Below are 17,216 nucleotides of genomic sequence, written 5' to 3' on the forward strand. Positions count from 1 at the left end.
CAATAAGCCCTAATTTCAGAGATGCCTCATCGTAATCTCCTTCACACAAATCTCCCTCGCACTTAGTTTTGTTGCCAGAGCACTCCTGGAGGCCATTATGTTTTATTTATTTTTGTTGTTTTGCTTAGATAAGTGTGCAAGCGCTTATACACAAAGCTAGCTGTAATCTAGGGAGTTTGGGCCCACTGAAAATATTTAACATTAGGCCCCACCACCCCAGAAAATCGGGGGCCCTGAAATCCTTAACCCATGCCAATACCCCCACCCCCCACACCTTTCTGTGGCCTTGATTACAAGCGCTACTTAGCTAGCTAATGTGATCTTGTGCACCACTGCAAGCCCTGGCTGGATGTTGCTTATGTAGCAAATCATTAAGCATTCAATGCACTTTTACGAAGCTGATGTTGGAGGTGACTGGCTGGCAGAGTTTAGGATGACACTGTTTACACTGCAGGATAAGACAAATTACAAGTTGAACTAAGGTGCTTCCAAAAAAAAAAAAAAAAGCAACACCTATAAACCTGTAATTTATTGCTTCGAGAACAGCCCAGAATAACAATAATTGCTTGATGCAACAATATTGCATCATCTGCTTTTGACTGAGAAGATTTCTTATACTGCACATCCTTGCCTTTAAACGTGAGTGAAAAACCATAACCGGCTTTTGCTTGTGAGGAATCTGAGCTTGTTATTCTGCCTTTAGAGAGAGACGCTGGCCGGCAGGGTAGTGCTCCTGGTGAGAAAATGACCTGCACCGTGAGCGCTGCCATAATAAGGTAAACACGGCGTTCAGCCCCAGAGTATATCATCATATCATTTCTCCTTTTAACCGTCCTGCTTCATGCCCTCACTGTGTTTACCTCATTACGGTTACCTGAGTACTGCTTTGGCATTTCAAACAGAACCATAAGGACAGACAGAAAGAAAGAAGGAAAGAGAGAGAGAAAGAAAGAGGGGGAAGAAAGAAAGACAGAAGGAAAGAGCGAGAGAAAGAAAGAGGGAGAGAAGAAAGAAAGAAGGAAAGAGATAGCGAGAAAGGAAGAAAGAGAGAGAGAAAAAAGAGGGAGAAGAAAGAAAGAAGGAGAGATAGAAAGGAAGAAAGAGAGAGAGAAAGAAAGAGAAAGATAGAGAGAGAGAGAGACAGAAAAGAGAGAGAAAGAGAGAAAACGCATATTAAAACAGACGTGTAACAGAAGCGCTCTGTAATAAAGTGCCGTGCCGTGTCTTGTCAGTGAGGCGTCGCAGCCCGGCTCTCGGCCCTGGCAGCGCGCCCCCGGCGCCGTGGCGGCCGTACCTTTCACGTCCCACAGGGTGAAGTGGCGGTTGTTGGCCGCCTCGGGCGCCAGCGTGAAGTAGAAGCGATGGCCGGACTGCGGCTCGTCCCGGTCCACCACGCTGATGGTGTGAATGAGCTGCGGGGAGAGAGAGGAGGGGAAGAGACCAGGGTTTCACACGCAGAAATCATCACTCGTTCGCACTATCCGGGGGAGTCTTCCATCCCCTCTCGCACCGCCTGGACGGCTGCAAATTGTGTTTCCGCCACGTTACATTACATTGAAAAAGAGATGTGTGACATTACATTCAAAAAGAGATGTGTTACATTACATGACATTACATTTATGGCATTTGGCAGACGCTCTTATCCAGAGCGACGTACAGTTGATTAGACTAAGCAGGAGACAATCCTCCCCTGGAGCAATGCAGGGTTAAGGGACCAACGGCTGTGCGGATCTTACTGTGGCTCCACCAGGGATTGAACCGCCAACCTTGCTGGTCCCAGTCAAGCACCTTAACCACTACGCTCCAGGCTGCCATGTTCTACCTGACTGCCGTGTGATGAATGTTCGGTGCCCACTGTTCTGAGGGCGGCATACAAAACCCATTGCGCTTATTGCAATTAACTGCTTGTATAGAACAACTATTTTGATGGAGGAGCAACACATAAATAAATAAAATATATGAGGAGGAAATACAGAACGCTTTAGGCAATTGACCTAAAAACCGAGATACGATTATTACTTTCCTGTAATCATACACAGTCGTCAACAGGCTTCTGCTACATTTATCTCACTCTTTCGGGAGCAAGCCAAAATCCAAATGAGGAAAAATTGTTTTGAAATTCATCTCCTTTTTCTGTTTTGTGTAAGCTTAGAACCCAGACGCCAGAAAACAGACCGCAGGGACGAGATGTTCTCAGTCGCTGTTTGTGTTCCGAAAAACGGCGCGCTACGTATGAGAAACATCCTCCCGCCCGCCGTGCCACTTTCCCAAATGATTAAAGCGCCAGATCTTCAGTGGCAAAGTGTGCGTTTTAAGCCTGCGCTTCTAAGGGACGTGTGTGTGTGTGTGTGTGTGTGTGTGTGTGAGTGTGTGTGTGTGTGTGTGTGAGTGTGTGTGTGTGTGAGTGTGTGTGTGTGTGTGTGTGTGTGTGAGAACAGGTTCGGAAGCTCAACCGGGCGTATTCTGTGTACACAAATCAACCCGAAACAAACAAGGCGTTTCCGCTGCCTGGTTTTAACGCTTTCGTTTAATGCGTTTTATCGGAAGGGGGGGGGGGCTTTACACCTCAAACCCGCTCCGCACGCATGTGCGCGCTAATCCCATAGCGCCGCATGCTTGCACACACAAAAACCGTGCGTGCGCATTAACACGCGTGAACCAGTTATGGGTTGTGTACGTAAGTATGCTGAAGCAGCAAACACACACACACGACAAATACACAAAGGGATGTGAACAAACAGACTCACGCACAAGCACAGAAACACACTATCCCGCTATTTACACACACACACTAATGTCTTCATGCATAATCACAAAGTCACACATTTAGACTTTTTACTTCATACATAATCATATGAAATTTATTTTTTTCCCCACTTAACATGTTTTTTTTAATGGCATCAAAACGGATTATATGCCGCTTTATGACACAGCTGTTTAAATAGAAATCCTACATCTGACAGCAATGTGTCCCATCTAACGAGATTACAGAGCCGGGTGAACAGTCCGGAATGTTCTCCCCCCTCTCCCCCATTTTGTATGTGATAGCATTTTGTACCTGATAGCATTGTGTACCTGATAGCATGGGTCGTTGGGGTGAAATGAGTGAGTGACACTAATACTGGCCCTGAGAAGGTAATACACAGTCTTAAAGCAATTAAAGATGGGAGAGAAAGACAAAACTATGATTACTTTAAAAAGCGGTTTCAAGTAAATTAACCTGACAATCGAACTACAACGTTCAAACACGGAGAAGAGCATTTCCTGACAATTTGTTGGGAGGGGAGAAGAGACCTGTCATCCCTCCGCAAAAAACAAAAAATAAGTCAACCTTAACAAGTATTTTAGACTTGAGACATAAAATCTTTTACTTTTTTGGTAAATAAGACAGAAATATCGCTAATGAGGTAAGACAGTTTGACTCACTTCACGATTTGCCAATGGGGTAAGAAAATTCCACTTCAAGCAAAGAGTAACTAGCTAATACTGCATGTTTTACTTGAGCGAAAACAACTAAGATCTTGAGTCTTATTACAAAAATGTTGTTATGACACTCCTTTTTCCAGTGCCAGGTGTAGGTGTACTATCTGCATGGATTTCATGTACAAAAAAAATACTCCTTTAATCAGCCATAACATGGCTCTTGAAAAAGTAAAGAGTTGCTCTGGTAAAAAGATGGGAAAGCTCAAAGCCTTTGTCAGGAATGGATGTAATTTCCTGTCAACAAGAGGGAGGGGAGCCATTCAGTAAGGCAGTAAGCATTAATGGATCAGCACTGGGTAGGCCGAAGCCCAGCTTCACAAATATTGAATGACAGCCGGATGGCGAAGTGCTCAGCAAAGTTTCAAAGACTCTTTCTCGCTAACATGCAAAAGAAAAAAAGAAAAAAGCCCTGTGTACTCTGGGAAGCAGCGATGATGACTCTTAACAAGTCATTAAGCAGATAAGCACCTCTCGGTCTCTGATGGGTATTCATCTGACAAGACTATTTCTACAGCCCATCAAAGTTTCACCCAGCTCTTACAATGTCAAGACAGAAAGCGAGCAGCTAAAAGCCTGAGCTGAGAAACGAGTCGCCTTATTTTCCACGTCAAGGAAATCACTTTGGGCGGGGAAAAGGGAGGTGGGGGTGGTAGTGTCTCGACAAGGAAAATGCTTTCTTTCAAAATTCAAAAGTGCGTCTGACTTTGAGAGTGTGATCAAGCTTAGCAGCTTCCAGGTGAAAATCGGAGGGAAACAAATGACTGAAAAATTCCCCTTTTCTGACCTTGCATGTACACCTCACCGCAAACCACGGGCAGATAAGACATGTATGCCTTACATCTAACATTCACAAGTTAATTATACAAATGTCTGTCTGAACTTAGTTACATTATCTGAGCATTATCTTGTGTCATTTTGTATAACACCAGCACTACCATAGGTGGTGGTTGCCGGTTCAATCCCGCCCTGAGTGTGTCGAAGTGTTCCTGAGCAAGACACCTAATCCCCAAAGGCTCCTGACGAGCTGGTTGGTGCTTGGCATGGTCGTCAATCGCCGTTGGTGAGTGGGTGTGTGTGTATATATGAATGGGGGAATGAGAAGGATCAACTGTACAGCACTTTGGATAAAGGCGCAATATAAATGCTAACCATTTACCATATTACTCAGCGAAGTCCGACAAGCCGTGAACTTTAAATCTACTGTAGAAAAAAGAAGAAAGTCAGACCCAAGAAACCAGGTCAGGTGAGTTGGCTGAGCAACAATGAAAATAAACAGGTCCTGCGGCTCTCCAGGCCCGGGGTTGGAGACCCTGTCCAATCAGATAGTTCAAAAATCCAGTGTTGTCTCTCTCGCCTGTCCAGTCATTAATTAGATCCGATGTCTGTGGCCAGCTGGTTTTTACAATACCACTGAACATTTATTTTCATGTGCTGATGATAATCTTGTAGTAGGCAGCCTAGTCCTATGAGTGATCTACATTTCCACCATGAATTCTCCAGAATGAGGGCCACACTCCGGAGCAAAATGCAGTTTATTGAACAACGCTTAATGCAATAATGAGCAGGTCAAACACCAAAAGTTGTAGATTTTACTGTGAAATCCAGCTATGCCAGCTTTACCAGCTTGAAAACTGAGCTGGTCAAGCTGCTCATGAGCTGGTCCAGCTGGGTATGAGCTGGTAAACCATCTACCAGCTGTTTCAAAACATAGCTTGAGCTGGTCAAACCATGTCAAGCTGGGAGCTGATCTGAACTGGTCCAACCCGTTAAAGCATGTCGAGCCGGGAGCTAGTCTGAACTCAACCAGCTAGCAGCTGTTTCAAAACCTAGCATTTTTCCAGTAGGATAGCTTGGGGGTCAAATCCCTGTAGCACACTGCAAAGGTCTCAAGGTCCCATTCTCAAAATACATACATGGTGAAAACTGCAGAAAACTGTTTTTCGGATAATGTCTCAGCTGCAAGGTGCTATGCCCGTGTTTGTTTTTTCATCCAGACCGTGTGGACAGTATTGAATCACTCAATGTCAATGTCAGCTTACAGCATGTCCGACTGTAACTCTGAGTGACTGTCAACGCATTCAAGCAATCGCTACATTTTATGAAAGTTGCATTGTGAATCTGGCCTTCGCTGATAACAAGAACAAGTCAGGAAGTCAAAAAATACTGCCACATCAACACAAGTCATTCATCTGTGCTTGCTCACTGGTAAAAATGGGAGAATAACTAGAACACTGAAAGCATTTAAAAACCGATCACACGTCCACATACTCTCCTGCTCATGTTTAATGCAACACTGCACAATCAATATGAATATGAAACAAAACAAGGCACCGAATTAGCTTAAGTGACATAGCTTGTAGCACAAGGTAACAGTGCTAATCTAACAGAAGTGCACAATCCGCAAACCATCAGGATAAGAGTGGTCTGACCTCACCACATAACTGGACCAGAAAGTAGATTGACAAAAGATAATGTATGCTCAAATGTGTGACTGAAATTCACGGGCCAAGAGCCACATCTGTTAGATGGAATGAGTCCTGTAGTTTTTCACTAATGCAAGAGAAACCGCTTGCATAATCACCTCTAAAGTACATGGTAGACAGGTGTTCATCGACCTGTGAGAAAATGCTGCCAAAATGCTGTTCTGCATAACGTAAGTGAAGCTAGCTGGTTAAACATTTTATTCATAAAATTTCTGATGGACATCACGGTTTTTGGTGTTTTGTTAATCTTAATTTTTTTTCTGGATTTACTGAAGAAATCATGAACGTTTCATACCTCCAAGGCATGACCATAACCTCTCATTCCATATAAACAAAACTAACGTTCTGTGAAAAAACATGCTGGAACACTGAAAAAGTTCCACTGCTATTAGAATTATTACTGTAGTTATGCTGAATGTGATTATTCTGATAGGATTAGTGTTCTGAAGTTGCTGAGCTTTCTTGTTTATATTGACCGTGAATGTCAGAGAAATCATTTTCACAGCAATCCCACACTCCCCAGAACCTCAAACCTTGTTTTGAACATTTTATTGTCTTCTCCGCTTAATGTGTAACAACTTAAAACTTGAAACTGCTTAATGACACATGAAACGCTACATGAAATGCTAAAACGCTACAACAAGAAAATACGTGTTGGCTTATTCTGTTAAAGGGACAGTGTGTTGAATTCACTCTGCTAAATCTTAAGATTTTTATTCTTGTAATGAGACTTCAAATCTTTAAAAGTAATTTTTTGCTTGACAGATGAAATTGTCTTACTGGCAAATCTTGAAATGAGGAAAACTCTATCACCTTGTTTGCCCAAAAAAAGATTTTAAGTCGAAATATAAGACAGAAATACTTAAAGAGTGACAAAATATAGGGTTTTTTCAATGAGCATGCTGTTGCAAATGTTATATTGGGGCTCAGGCAATAAGAGGGAGGGTTGCCGGTTCGATCCACCGCCCGGGCTGTGTCGAAGTGTCCCTGAGCAAGACACCTAACCCCTAAATGCTCCTGACGAGCTGGTCGGCGCCTTGCATGGCAGCCAATCGCTGTTGGTGTGTGAGTGCGTGTATGAATGTGTGAATGAGAAGCATTAATTGTACAGCGCTTTGGATAAAGGCGCTATATAAATGCCAGCCATTTACCATATTGAGTATACATTTCCTACTGTCTCTGCCCTGACTCTCGGCACAGCTTGCAAAAAACAAACGAACAGACTGATGTCACACTGATGACTGTGCAAATACTTAGCTTTGCCTCAAGTAAACTCATCCATTTCAAATTATGCAAGCTCAAGAAACAGCCAGTGAGGGACACTCGACAGAATCAAGTCGACACTGTTGCCCATGTGCAGGGAAAAGCGCGTTTTTAGTGATACCGGGCTCCTGAACGGCCTTAATATTCACTAAAAATGTAATCAAAAATCCAATCTGAAAACCTGATTAACAGTTTTACTCTTAGACAAATGACAGAATGATTAGACGGCAATACCCACAAACAAAGAAATCAAGAGAAAACAAAACGATACACAACAAATCGGCAGCTCTGCACCCGCGTGGGAGTTTATTGAGCAGGAAAAGCAGCTCCCTGAAGCGCAATCGCTTAATTAGATTTCTATCTCGTGGTTCCCCCGACTGACCCTTAAATCTCAAACAGCGCTGGAAAACAAGAATAAAAGCTTTTCCCAAAACCGCCCGGACTCCTCCGGGGGCAAGCCGGGACCAAAGGTCCGGCGATCGCATCTGTGTTCTCATTTGCGAGCGTAACCTTGTTCTCCGACATCCGCAGAGAAAGTTAACTTTGCGTCTTCCGAACGTGGGTTATGCAAGATTAGCACTGCCGGCTCTAATGGGTTCGAGCATACTTCTCACGACGTGCGGTGGGCAAGCAAAAAAAGGGTGTTTATTACCACGGCGCTTCATCGATCCAGCCTTTTTATCTCGGGTTATTAGCGCTGTAATTAACCATTTGGGGTCATTCGCCTTCTGTCACGGACCATAGAACCAGAACCGGCAGATCCTACTCACTCGTCAACAATTTAATGAATAATCTGTTGCTACTGCATATATTAATTCAAAACAAACATTGAAATGTTTCCAGAAATACTTGTTTTTGACCTTTAAGAATGTTAGACAGACATGCATGATAAATGAAGGTGGTTTAGACATGCGTATTTACAGTGAGCAGATTGTTAGAAAGTTAAAAGGAAGTGTGGTTTGGGGGAGGGGGGTAAGCAGGGATGGGCAGCCATGTTAGGAAAGGTAGTCATCACACATTGCAGTTCAAGAATGGGCAGGGCTTGCACACATTAGGTCACATTACGCTTACTGCATAGCCATGTGAATGTTATTTTCAAGAAAACAGTGTGCTATCACTGTATTTTGGTATAAGTCTGTGGCCTGGAAAGACACCATCACACCAGTGTGAGTTTTCTTGGAGCTCTGTTGACGCTTCTTTTGGCCTGGCCATTTTTGTAAGCAGTGGACCTTTCTTCCATTTCTGATATTTTTATTTGGTAGATTATTTAGTTGTTAAAATCCCGGGAGGTAGATTCATGTGACGCAGTGGCCAACCCCAGCCCCTATAACATTATCTCTAAAGTAACTCCAAAAAGAAGGAATATAGTCAAAGGGGGTCAGGGGAAGAACCAAGTACAGAAGAGGCGAGTCTGTATTGGAAGAAGCATAGGTCTCCTTCTGTCCGGGCAACAATACATTACATTAGTTATTTCGCTGAGGCTTTTATCCAAAGCGACTTACATCATTAGAATAAGCAGGTTCCCGCCAGGAGCAATGTGGGATCAAGGGCCCAACACCTGCACTGATGTTATTGTAGCTACTCTGGAGCTTGAACCACCAACCTTCCAGCTTATTCACCACCAGAAGTGACAAGAGATAATAAGCTCGAACCAAGGTTGTGAATTTGAATGTGGGCCGATATAGGCAGTGGGAGAGAAGGGGACTTACATGGCAATCCAGGAAGTTTACCTCAGGTTAATGTTGAAAACATTCTTATCAGCCACAAATTGTTATCAACCGTATCAGCATTACGATTTAATCCACTTTGATGAGTTTCATTCCCTTCTGTAATTTTCCACATTCCGGGCAAGTCAAAGAATTATCCCAGCAAGTAAACATGCGGAAGTGTAAAGTGAAAGAGCTTTAAAACGTGGAAAAAATGCCAAGGCCTGAGCGTCACTTAAAAAATGGTAGCCGTTAAGCATTTTTGAGTCACTCATAAGGATACATTAATGTGAATGATGGCATAGTTCACAGCACGACTCAAACGACTCATTATGTTACATTACATTATTGGCATTTGGCTGACGCTCTCATCCAGAGCGACATACAGTTGATTAGACTAAGCAGGAGACAATCCTCCCCTGGAGCAATGCAGGGTTAAGGGCCTTGCTCAAGGGCACGACGGCTGTGCGGATCTTATTGTTGCTACACCGGGATTAGAGCCACTGACCTTGCGTGTCCCAGTCATTTTACCTTAACCGCTACGCTACAGGCCGCCCCACGACTCGCACGACTCCATGCATGAAAGCATCCTTTGTAAAGCAAAAATGCCAACTATTTTAGTTATTTGCAAATGACTATTGTCATGCAGAAAAAAAATTATATTATGTTTCTCACCTACCATAGTTAAATTGCATCGAGCGCTGTAGTAATGTTCCATAGAAACACCTGGCCTGCCCTTGCTGCTCATATACAGTAACAATAACAATTATGTTCTCTGTCACAGTAATTCATGCCTGAATTTCATGTAGTGCAATGTAAAAATAAAAAAGGCAAAGTCGGCTCCAGATTCGACATTGTGCCCACGTGCGTGTGTGTGTGTGTGTGTGTGTGTGTTTGTATTCGATGGCGTGTACATTCGTCATCTGGCCTGCGCTGTCCCAAGGGGAGACACAGCCCCGGTGATCTGTCACGGGGACCGATGACGCACTCTCCGAAAGCTCGCTCGGAGCCGACAGGCCAGTCCCCCTGAGGCCGTGATCCGTATTTGCCTGTGCACCCGGCCATTTTGTGCACACCCCGCGCTGTATGATGCCTGTCTGTGTGCATTTAGTCTGCCAAATACCACAGAGGAAGAGGGGAGGGAGGTCGACAGAGAACAGAGGGCATACAAAACTCACGCGAGACCCCCCCGCGTGGATCAGACCCGGGTCAAATATGTCATTGTTTCGGATTCAAATACTTTTCTGTGCTCGATTGATCTTCCCTGGTGTAATTGAGCCAATGAAGAGGACCGGAACGTGGGGTTTGAGTATTTAATTGGTCCCAATACACCAGAGAAGCTCGGTAAAGTGTAGAAAAGTATTTGAATCCAAAACAATTATGTATTTGACCCAGATCCAAAACACAGGCCAGTTCAGGTCAAGGGCACCCCAGCACTTTTCCATCGCAAATGTATCCACTCTGAGACCGTAGTCGGCTTGGTTAAAAATGCTAAAGCTGATTATAAAGTATTACAGAAAAGTGAGTGATTCTAATCCTGGTCTGCATCTGTACCCAGCGGAGCAAATCTGTAAATTACATCCTATCAATGCAGTCACACGGGACAGAGCCAGAGACTATGACCGTGCATATAAACAGCTGTCATCGAGATGCCAACTCTGTCGTATACAATATACTGTATAATTTATACATATTAAAGTATGCATAAATATTAGGAGCAAAAGTGAACCAGAATAAACTTTTCAGAAATGCATAGCTTAAGTGCACAGAATACATATACTGTTGGAATACATACAGCATAGGGCTGTACTAAATTGTGTTTTGTATGAGCAATCCCCATTCAAAATGTTATTTAGTCTTGGACTGGACTTAATCCATATCTGTGAAACTGTCCCACAATTTAGGAATTTTTCAATATTTGGAAAATTTTCTAGTTTTTTTTAAGTGGTGCAAACCCCAGGTTACTACAGAAAATAACTTCAAGTGAGCATTAAACAGATATGCGTGAAAGTTTTCTAAGATACAAAACTGTAGGTCCTGCTCTGTAACTGCTTGTTGCATAAATTATTACAAAATATAACAAGTGAAATGAATAGTATTATAAAGGGCAGTATAGATGTCTACACAGACAAAGACAAAGAAGCAAGGCATGTATTCGAACAGACCAGAATATACAAAAAACGTTCTACGTCTTTCACTACCAGTAGAATCCAGGCCATGGTGCTTCAAACAGCTTCAGTTTGCCTTTTTCTTCTTCTTCTTTTCTCTCTCTTTCCTCTCCTTTTCCCTGTCTCCCCATCAGTTGGCATAGTTTTTTGTTTATGTATACCCCTCCCTCATTTTTGGGGATCATAAACATAAAGTTAGTAAAAAGTTTTAAAATAAACCTTAGTCCTCCCTCCTGATCCCCCCCCCCTTTCTGATATCCCTCTTGTCTAACCCCCCCAACAAAAATACAATAACATAATAATAATAATTTTCACTTACGACGACTGCATTTTTGTTTAGAACAGCCCTTCGTGTGTATTTTACTAGCTATAGATGTGATGCTTTAACTTGTGGAAGAAACTATGCACTTTCAGTCGCTTTGGATTAAAAGTGTCTGCCAAATGACTAAAATGTAAATGTAAATGTAAAGTTGACATCCGGGGGTAGGGGGGGGGCTAGCATTAGCACTCAGCTAAACCAAAACTGCAGGGATGAGCTCAGACTTCTGATGGTTTCCCGACTTTCTCCAAAGTGAGAAGATGCTAGCGGCAGCCCGGGGGGGGACGTGGGAGTCTGAGGCAGCTGGTGGCGCTCCCGGGCTCTTCATTTGAAGGACGGTGACACATGCCGGGTGGAGCGCGGGTGACACAGCTGCGCCCCGGCGCTGGGAGGACCCTGGGCGCAGACGGCAGCCTTTGAGCCGCTCGTCCTGTGTGGCTTCAGCCCCCCCCCCAAACCCCCCACCCCCCCGGACCACTTCCTCCCAATTCCACTCCTGTGTAGGTCCCATATTGTGGAAAATAACATTTACCTTGCTATGTGGATTATACATGAGTTGAGGGTGCTATAAAGACACTGTGAAAGTTTTAAGAGCACAGTCCCAAAATAAATTTACACAATGAAGAAAATGTGCATTTAAACGAGCCCAGAGTTCTCTGGAGTTCCGTGAAGTTAGAACATCGCAACGATACACTCGTTAGCTTCACCACGGCCCACCTTGTAGCCGGAACAAATCCAAGCGCAGACAGCGCTCAGTTTGTTGGAGCCAGCCAGCCAATCAGAACAGAGGTTCATTGATATCAATGAGCCTTAAAGACACAGTCACTAAAATAGCCTGTTCTTGGTAAAGCTCATGAGAGGCGCGGGAGAATGGATATGAGAAACTGGATAGAGACCATTTGTGGTACTGAAAACTACACAAACATCTTCTTATGGATATCAGGAAACCTATAATAAAACACTGGAAAGGTGTAAAATGCGCCATTCAGACCTGTGTCGGGCGTAACAAAACAATTACGTACTTGACCCAGGTCTGCTTGCATTCCCTCACTCACTACAAAAAGTGCCTAAAAAGGTACAAATGCTTATCAGTGGGGCAGTACCATATAGAAACAAAAATATGTACCTCTAGCCAGCAATATAATGAAGTTGTACTTTTACTTGGAAAACTCAATTTGTACCCAAAGAGAACATTACTGCACATTTGGGAAATTTGATCCTTGAAGAACTCAAACGTACCACCACTGTCACAGAGCGCTCCCAATGGGTCCAAACCCAGCACGTGTAATGGCCGGTGTCGGTCGACGATCTGCTCGAGGTCCTTGCATATCTCTGATGCGTAGTTACATTACATGACCTTTCGGATTTTGATTGCTGTAGAACGACTAAAGCACACATTCAGAACTTAGCTTTCCTACCATTGCCTAATAGAAAGGCCATTTGTGAAAATATAATTTTGTCTGTTTGCCGTCTCAGGTAAGGTCTTACCGGCCTGTAGCGTAGTGGTTAAGGTAAATGACTGGGACCCGCAAGGTCGTGGTTTGATCCCTGGTGTAGCCACAATAAGACCCTCACAGCCGTTGGGCCCTTGAGCAAGCCCCTTAACCCTGCATTGCTCCAGGGGAGGAATGTCTCCTGCTTAGTCTAATCAATGGTACGTCGCTCTGGATAAGAACGTCTGCTAAATGGCATTAATGTAATGTAATGTATCCACGATGTAGTATAGGCAACTATTTTGCCATAACGAAACCTGAAATTAATACTTTAGGTGGTTACATTGCCACCTTCACAGCACTTGCAATACATTTAAGCCTAAACCCCTATTCTCTATACTTCCATAGTCCAGAGCTGTACAGTGCCTGATTACTAATCTACAGCAAGCATAATGCAACACATCGCGATACGTCACTAGGCAATAGGGATAGTCAAGGACCCCAAAAAGATCGTTCAGACGGACAGATTGTAGGCCGACACCAGGACTAATCACATTTTACTGCTGTCGAATGCAGACAGAAATGGCGTCAGAAGCAGGCGACAATTACCGCAGCACGTAGGACCCCGCGAAAGCTCATAATTCCGTCCGAGCTTTCCCCGGACGTGCTCCCGCGGTCACATCTCTCCCGGCGACCGCACAGATGGCCTGGAATCTGCTGGTGGCGCTAACACGGTGGGGCGGTTTCTGTGTTGTGTAAACACACGCCCGCTAACTGCTAACTTCCTGCGGCACTGTAAGACTTGCCTTTTTGTTTCATCCCCGGCAACAGACCCGGAGGAACCACAGAACAAGACAAGCAAGTGTTTTTTTCGGGGGTTTTTTTCTTCAGCTCATTTCATTGAGTAACTTGTTGGGTTTTTTTCATCACGAGAACGTTATGACTGCCGACAGGGGCAGAGAAGCACACAGTGGTAATAGGGTACAGGCAGCTGGTGAACACACATTCATTTCTGCGAATAAACATTCCGGCAATCTAGACTAAACAAACCCAAAAAAAAAAAAAAAACAAGTGAGAAAACAATACATCCCAGTCCGTTGGCCTTGTTTTCCCCCCTTTGTTTTCAGAATTACTCGCAGTGTGAAGCCGGGGGAATATACATTTTCTAAGAAAAAGAAGACGAGTTTAAAAGGGCAGCGTTTGGCTTGTAGGTGTAAGAAAGATGGGTTTAATTATATGTGCTTCCCAGGAGACCGCTCTCCATCCAAAGCAGCGCTCTGATTAGTGTTGTACAGTACAGAGAACCGGAGCGGCATTAAAGCTCATTTACCCACAAACAATGGGCCTCTCTCTGAACCCCCGGCCCGTGCTTTCTTTCAGCACAACGCGTAACTAGACTGTGGGGAGCGCGGCCCAGGCGGAGACGTTCTCCGGCTGAGAAACGTGGACGTGGCGGTGCCGCGGAGAGGAGGGCGCACAATGGGGGGTTTGCCCAAAAAGCACCCTGTTTTAATGAAGCCTATTCATCAACAACTAAAAAAAAAATCAGGCGGGGAAACCGCTTGTATTCTGTTAGACTCCTGTTCCTGGCTGTTTACTCTGTGCATATTCATCTCTTGCTCTCTCTTTCTCTCTCTCTCTCTCTCTCTCTCTCTCTCTCTATAGCTCTCTCTTTCTCTTCCCTCTTTCTCACCAATCTTTCTCTCCACTCTCTTCCCCTCTCTCTGTTTCCCTCACACGTCCACGCTCACGCACGCACACAGAGCACAGCTCTGTTCTCACCCTTAGAGGTGGTTAGCTGGGTTCAGCTGCCCTATCTCCCAGCTAAACTCACACAGACGGCCGAAGGGAGGGGAGGCAGGGGGGTCTTGCCCTGCGGACACACTGGGGTGTAATGGAGTGATGTCCATAGGGCACTGAGCCCGGACTACAGTCCCCCAGGGAAAGGACCGGCAGCACCCCGAGAGAGAGCTTCATTTCTGTTTCCATTACTTTACATTATGCTAAGCCATTTAGTAGCATTGTCCAGTGGTACATACTTTAACACAAAGCTAATGCCAGGTCATTAGGGTTACAACTGATAAAATAAGCTGAAACATAACCCTACTTAATAGTTAGTAATAGCGGCAGTATACACTCAGTGACCACTTTATTAGGTATTTACTAGACTTATTTTTTAGACTTATTGGGTTCTTCTGCTGTAGCCTATCCACTTAGAGGTTTGACGCGTGAAACGTATTCAGATACGCTCTTCTGCATACCACTGTTGTAATGTGTGGCTATTTGCGTTACTGTCACCTTCCTGTCAGCTTTGACCAGTCTGGCCCTTCTCCTTGGGCCTCTCCCATTAACAAGGCGTTTCTGCCTGTAGACTGTTGTGCATGAAAATCCCAGCAGATCAGCAATTTCTGAGACACTAAAACCACCCTGTCTGGCACCAACAATCATTGCATGGTTGAAATCACATTTTTTCCCATTCTGAACATTAACTGAAGCTCCTGATCCATATCTGCATGATTTTATGCACTGCATTGCAGCCACATGATTGGCTAATTAAATAATCACATGAATAAGTAAGTATACAGGTATTCCTAACAATGATGAACTTGGTTTGACAATATCATGTTACATGGGGCTAGTAAACCCATGATGTTAGTTCACCATTCAATATTAGGTGAAGCACCTCGCACTTTAAACAGGTGTGTTTTCAGTCAGACAGTGGCTCTGTTGTCCTGATTGCGAGGGGGGTTTGCGAGGGGGGGTTTCCAGCTCAGTACACAAGTGCAGTGTCTCTGTCCAAATGGGACACGAGCGGTCTGACTGTTCCGGAGAATTCCACGCAGTCCTCAGACACGGCGGCCACCGGTGCACAGTGGTGTGGGCTTAAGGGACGGCGGGTCACACGCGCTTCTGAAGATGTGTGTCATTAGCATTCGACGTGTGTATCATCTACAGTAGCGCTCCTACTGAGGGGCTTCTAGCAGCACAAAGGGCCTGCAATTAAGTCAAGGCACTCAAAACGTGAAGAAATAATTATTTGACACTCCAACTTCATACTTCACATTCACACCAAAGTTCCTCTGGTAGCCCTCCCCAGGAGTAAATATACAAAGGCATCCATTTTAGAACTGATAATGTGTACAATGGCAAATAGATTCCATTCCAAATTTGACTTTGATTCTCAGTCTTACATTTTGAGACTGGAGACTGAAGAGTGGAGTCTGAATTGGGCACGAAAACGTAATATTTCATTTACTTTCTATCATTAATATCGATTTGCTCATTGCTTTTATGGTAGACAGGAACTGACAAATGACAAGCTTGCAGTAACTAAGCCTATTATGACAGAACAACCTTCATGCTGTGCTCACGGAAAATGGCCTCCTCTCCTTGGCTTGTCTTGTTTATCCAGATAAATGGCAAGACAACATTTGTCAGTAATTGTGGCTAATGGCACAGCCCTTCCATTTAGCAGAGGGGTCAAAGAGCACATTTACAACAGAAATTAGAGCCCTTGGCTTTACCCGCTTAAATAGCTTTTCCCGCTGATCAATCTTCCACTAACGCCTCTGCTAACAACACAGGGACATAACTGCCAACAACCAGGAGGCAGGGAAATAGATCTAAAGGTATCCAGCTACAGGGTTAGCACAAACACACACCTGCCAGCCAATGCGAAGAGGTCCGCTGCACTTCATAAAGCAGCATGAGGGAAGACTACTATTCGAGCTGCGGTTTGATCAACACTGCTCACGGCTGATAGAACCGTTACCTTGGCGACAGTTTTTGTGTTTTTTTGTTTTTTTTCTCTCAATTTGTGCTCAGTCAAGGGATAAAAAGGAAGCTCCCCCAGAACACCTCTGCTAAAATGTATAGAGTCACCCGGACATCCTGGTAAAGTGGTTAGAAACAGACAATGCGAAACACAAAATAAAAGTCTTGACCCAAACGTAATGCATTTTCTTCCAATCTCTCAGTGTTCAAGCAAAGCAGTGCATCTGTGACATTATTGGAGAAGGAAGGAAAAAAAAAGAAGATTTTTTTTAATAACCTGGCTCAGGGGCACAGAAATTGCATTTTGTCAGCAGCCATTACATGTCAAACACGTAACCGTGATTCATTTTCTAACCTTTCCCCCGGCTTTCCTTGCAACGACCAACCCGGTAGTTCAGCTATAATAAATAAGAAGATGACTGCAAATCAGGCTCATAATTATTTATAAAAGGTAATTAATGACTTGACATAATTTCCCATCCTTAAACTCATATGTACATATCTTACATGGAGCACCCGAGGCTGAAACTGTGTTTCTCTCTCCCGCCTAGACACCGTAATTGGCTCCTGTGAAGCCCGCGGCTGTT

At 44.2% G+C, this 17,216-nt stretch overlaps 1 protein-coding gene across 2 annotated transcripts in view; it reads right to left on the minus strand.

The window, feature by feature from the left end:
* The window catches only part of LOC133110188 (cadherin-22-like), a 299,036-nt gene that overhangs the window by 38,533 nt on the left and 243,287 nt on the right, over positions 1-17,216 (minus strand). For both annotated transcript variants that reach the window (XM_061220105.1, XM_061220104.1), the window contains exon 11: positions 1,295-1,412. In XM_061220105.1, the coding sequence (XP_061076089.1) occupies positions 1,295-1,412 (118 nt within the window). The remainder of the gene's footprint in view (positions 1-1,294; positions 1,413-17,216) is intronic.

Source organism: Conger conger, chromosome 14 (genome assembly GCF_963514075.1).
Source record: "Conger conger chromosome 14, fConCon1.1, whole genome shotgun sequence".
Lineage (NCBI taxonomy): Eukaryota > Metazoa > Chordata > Actinopteri > Anguilliformes > Congridae > Conger > Conger conger.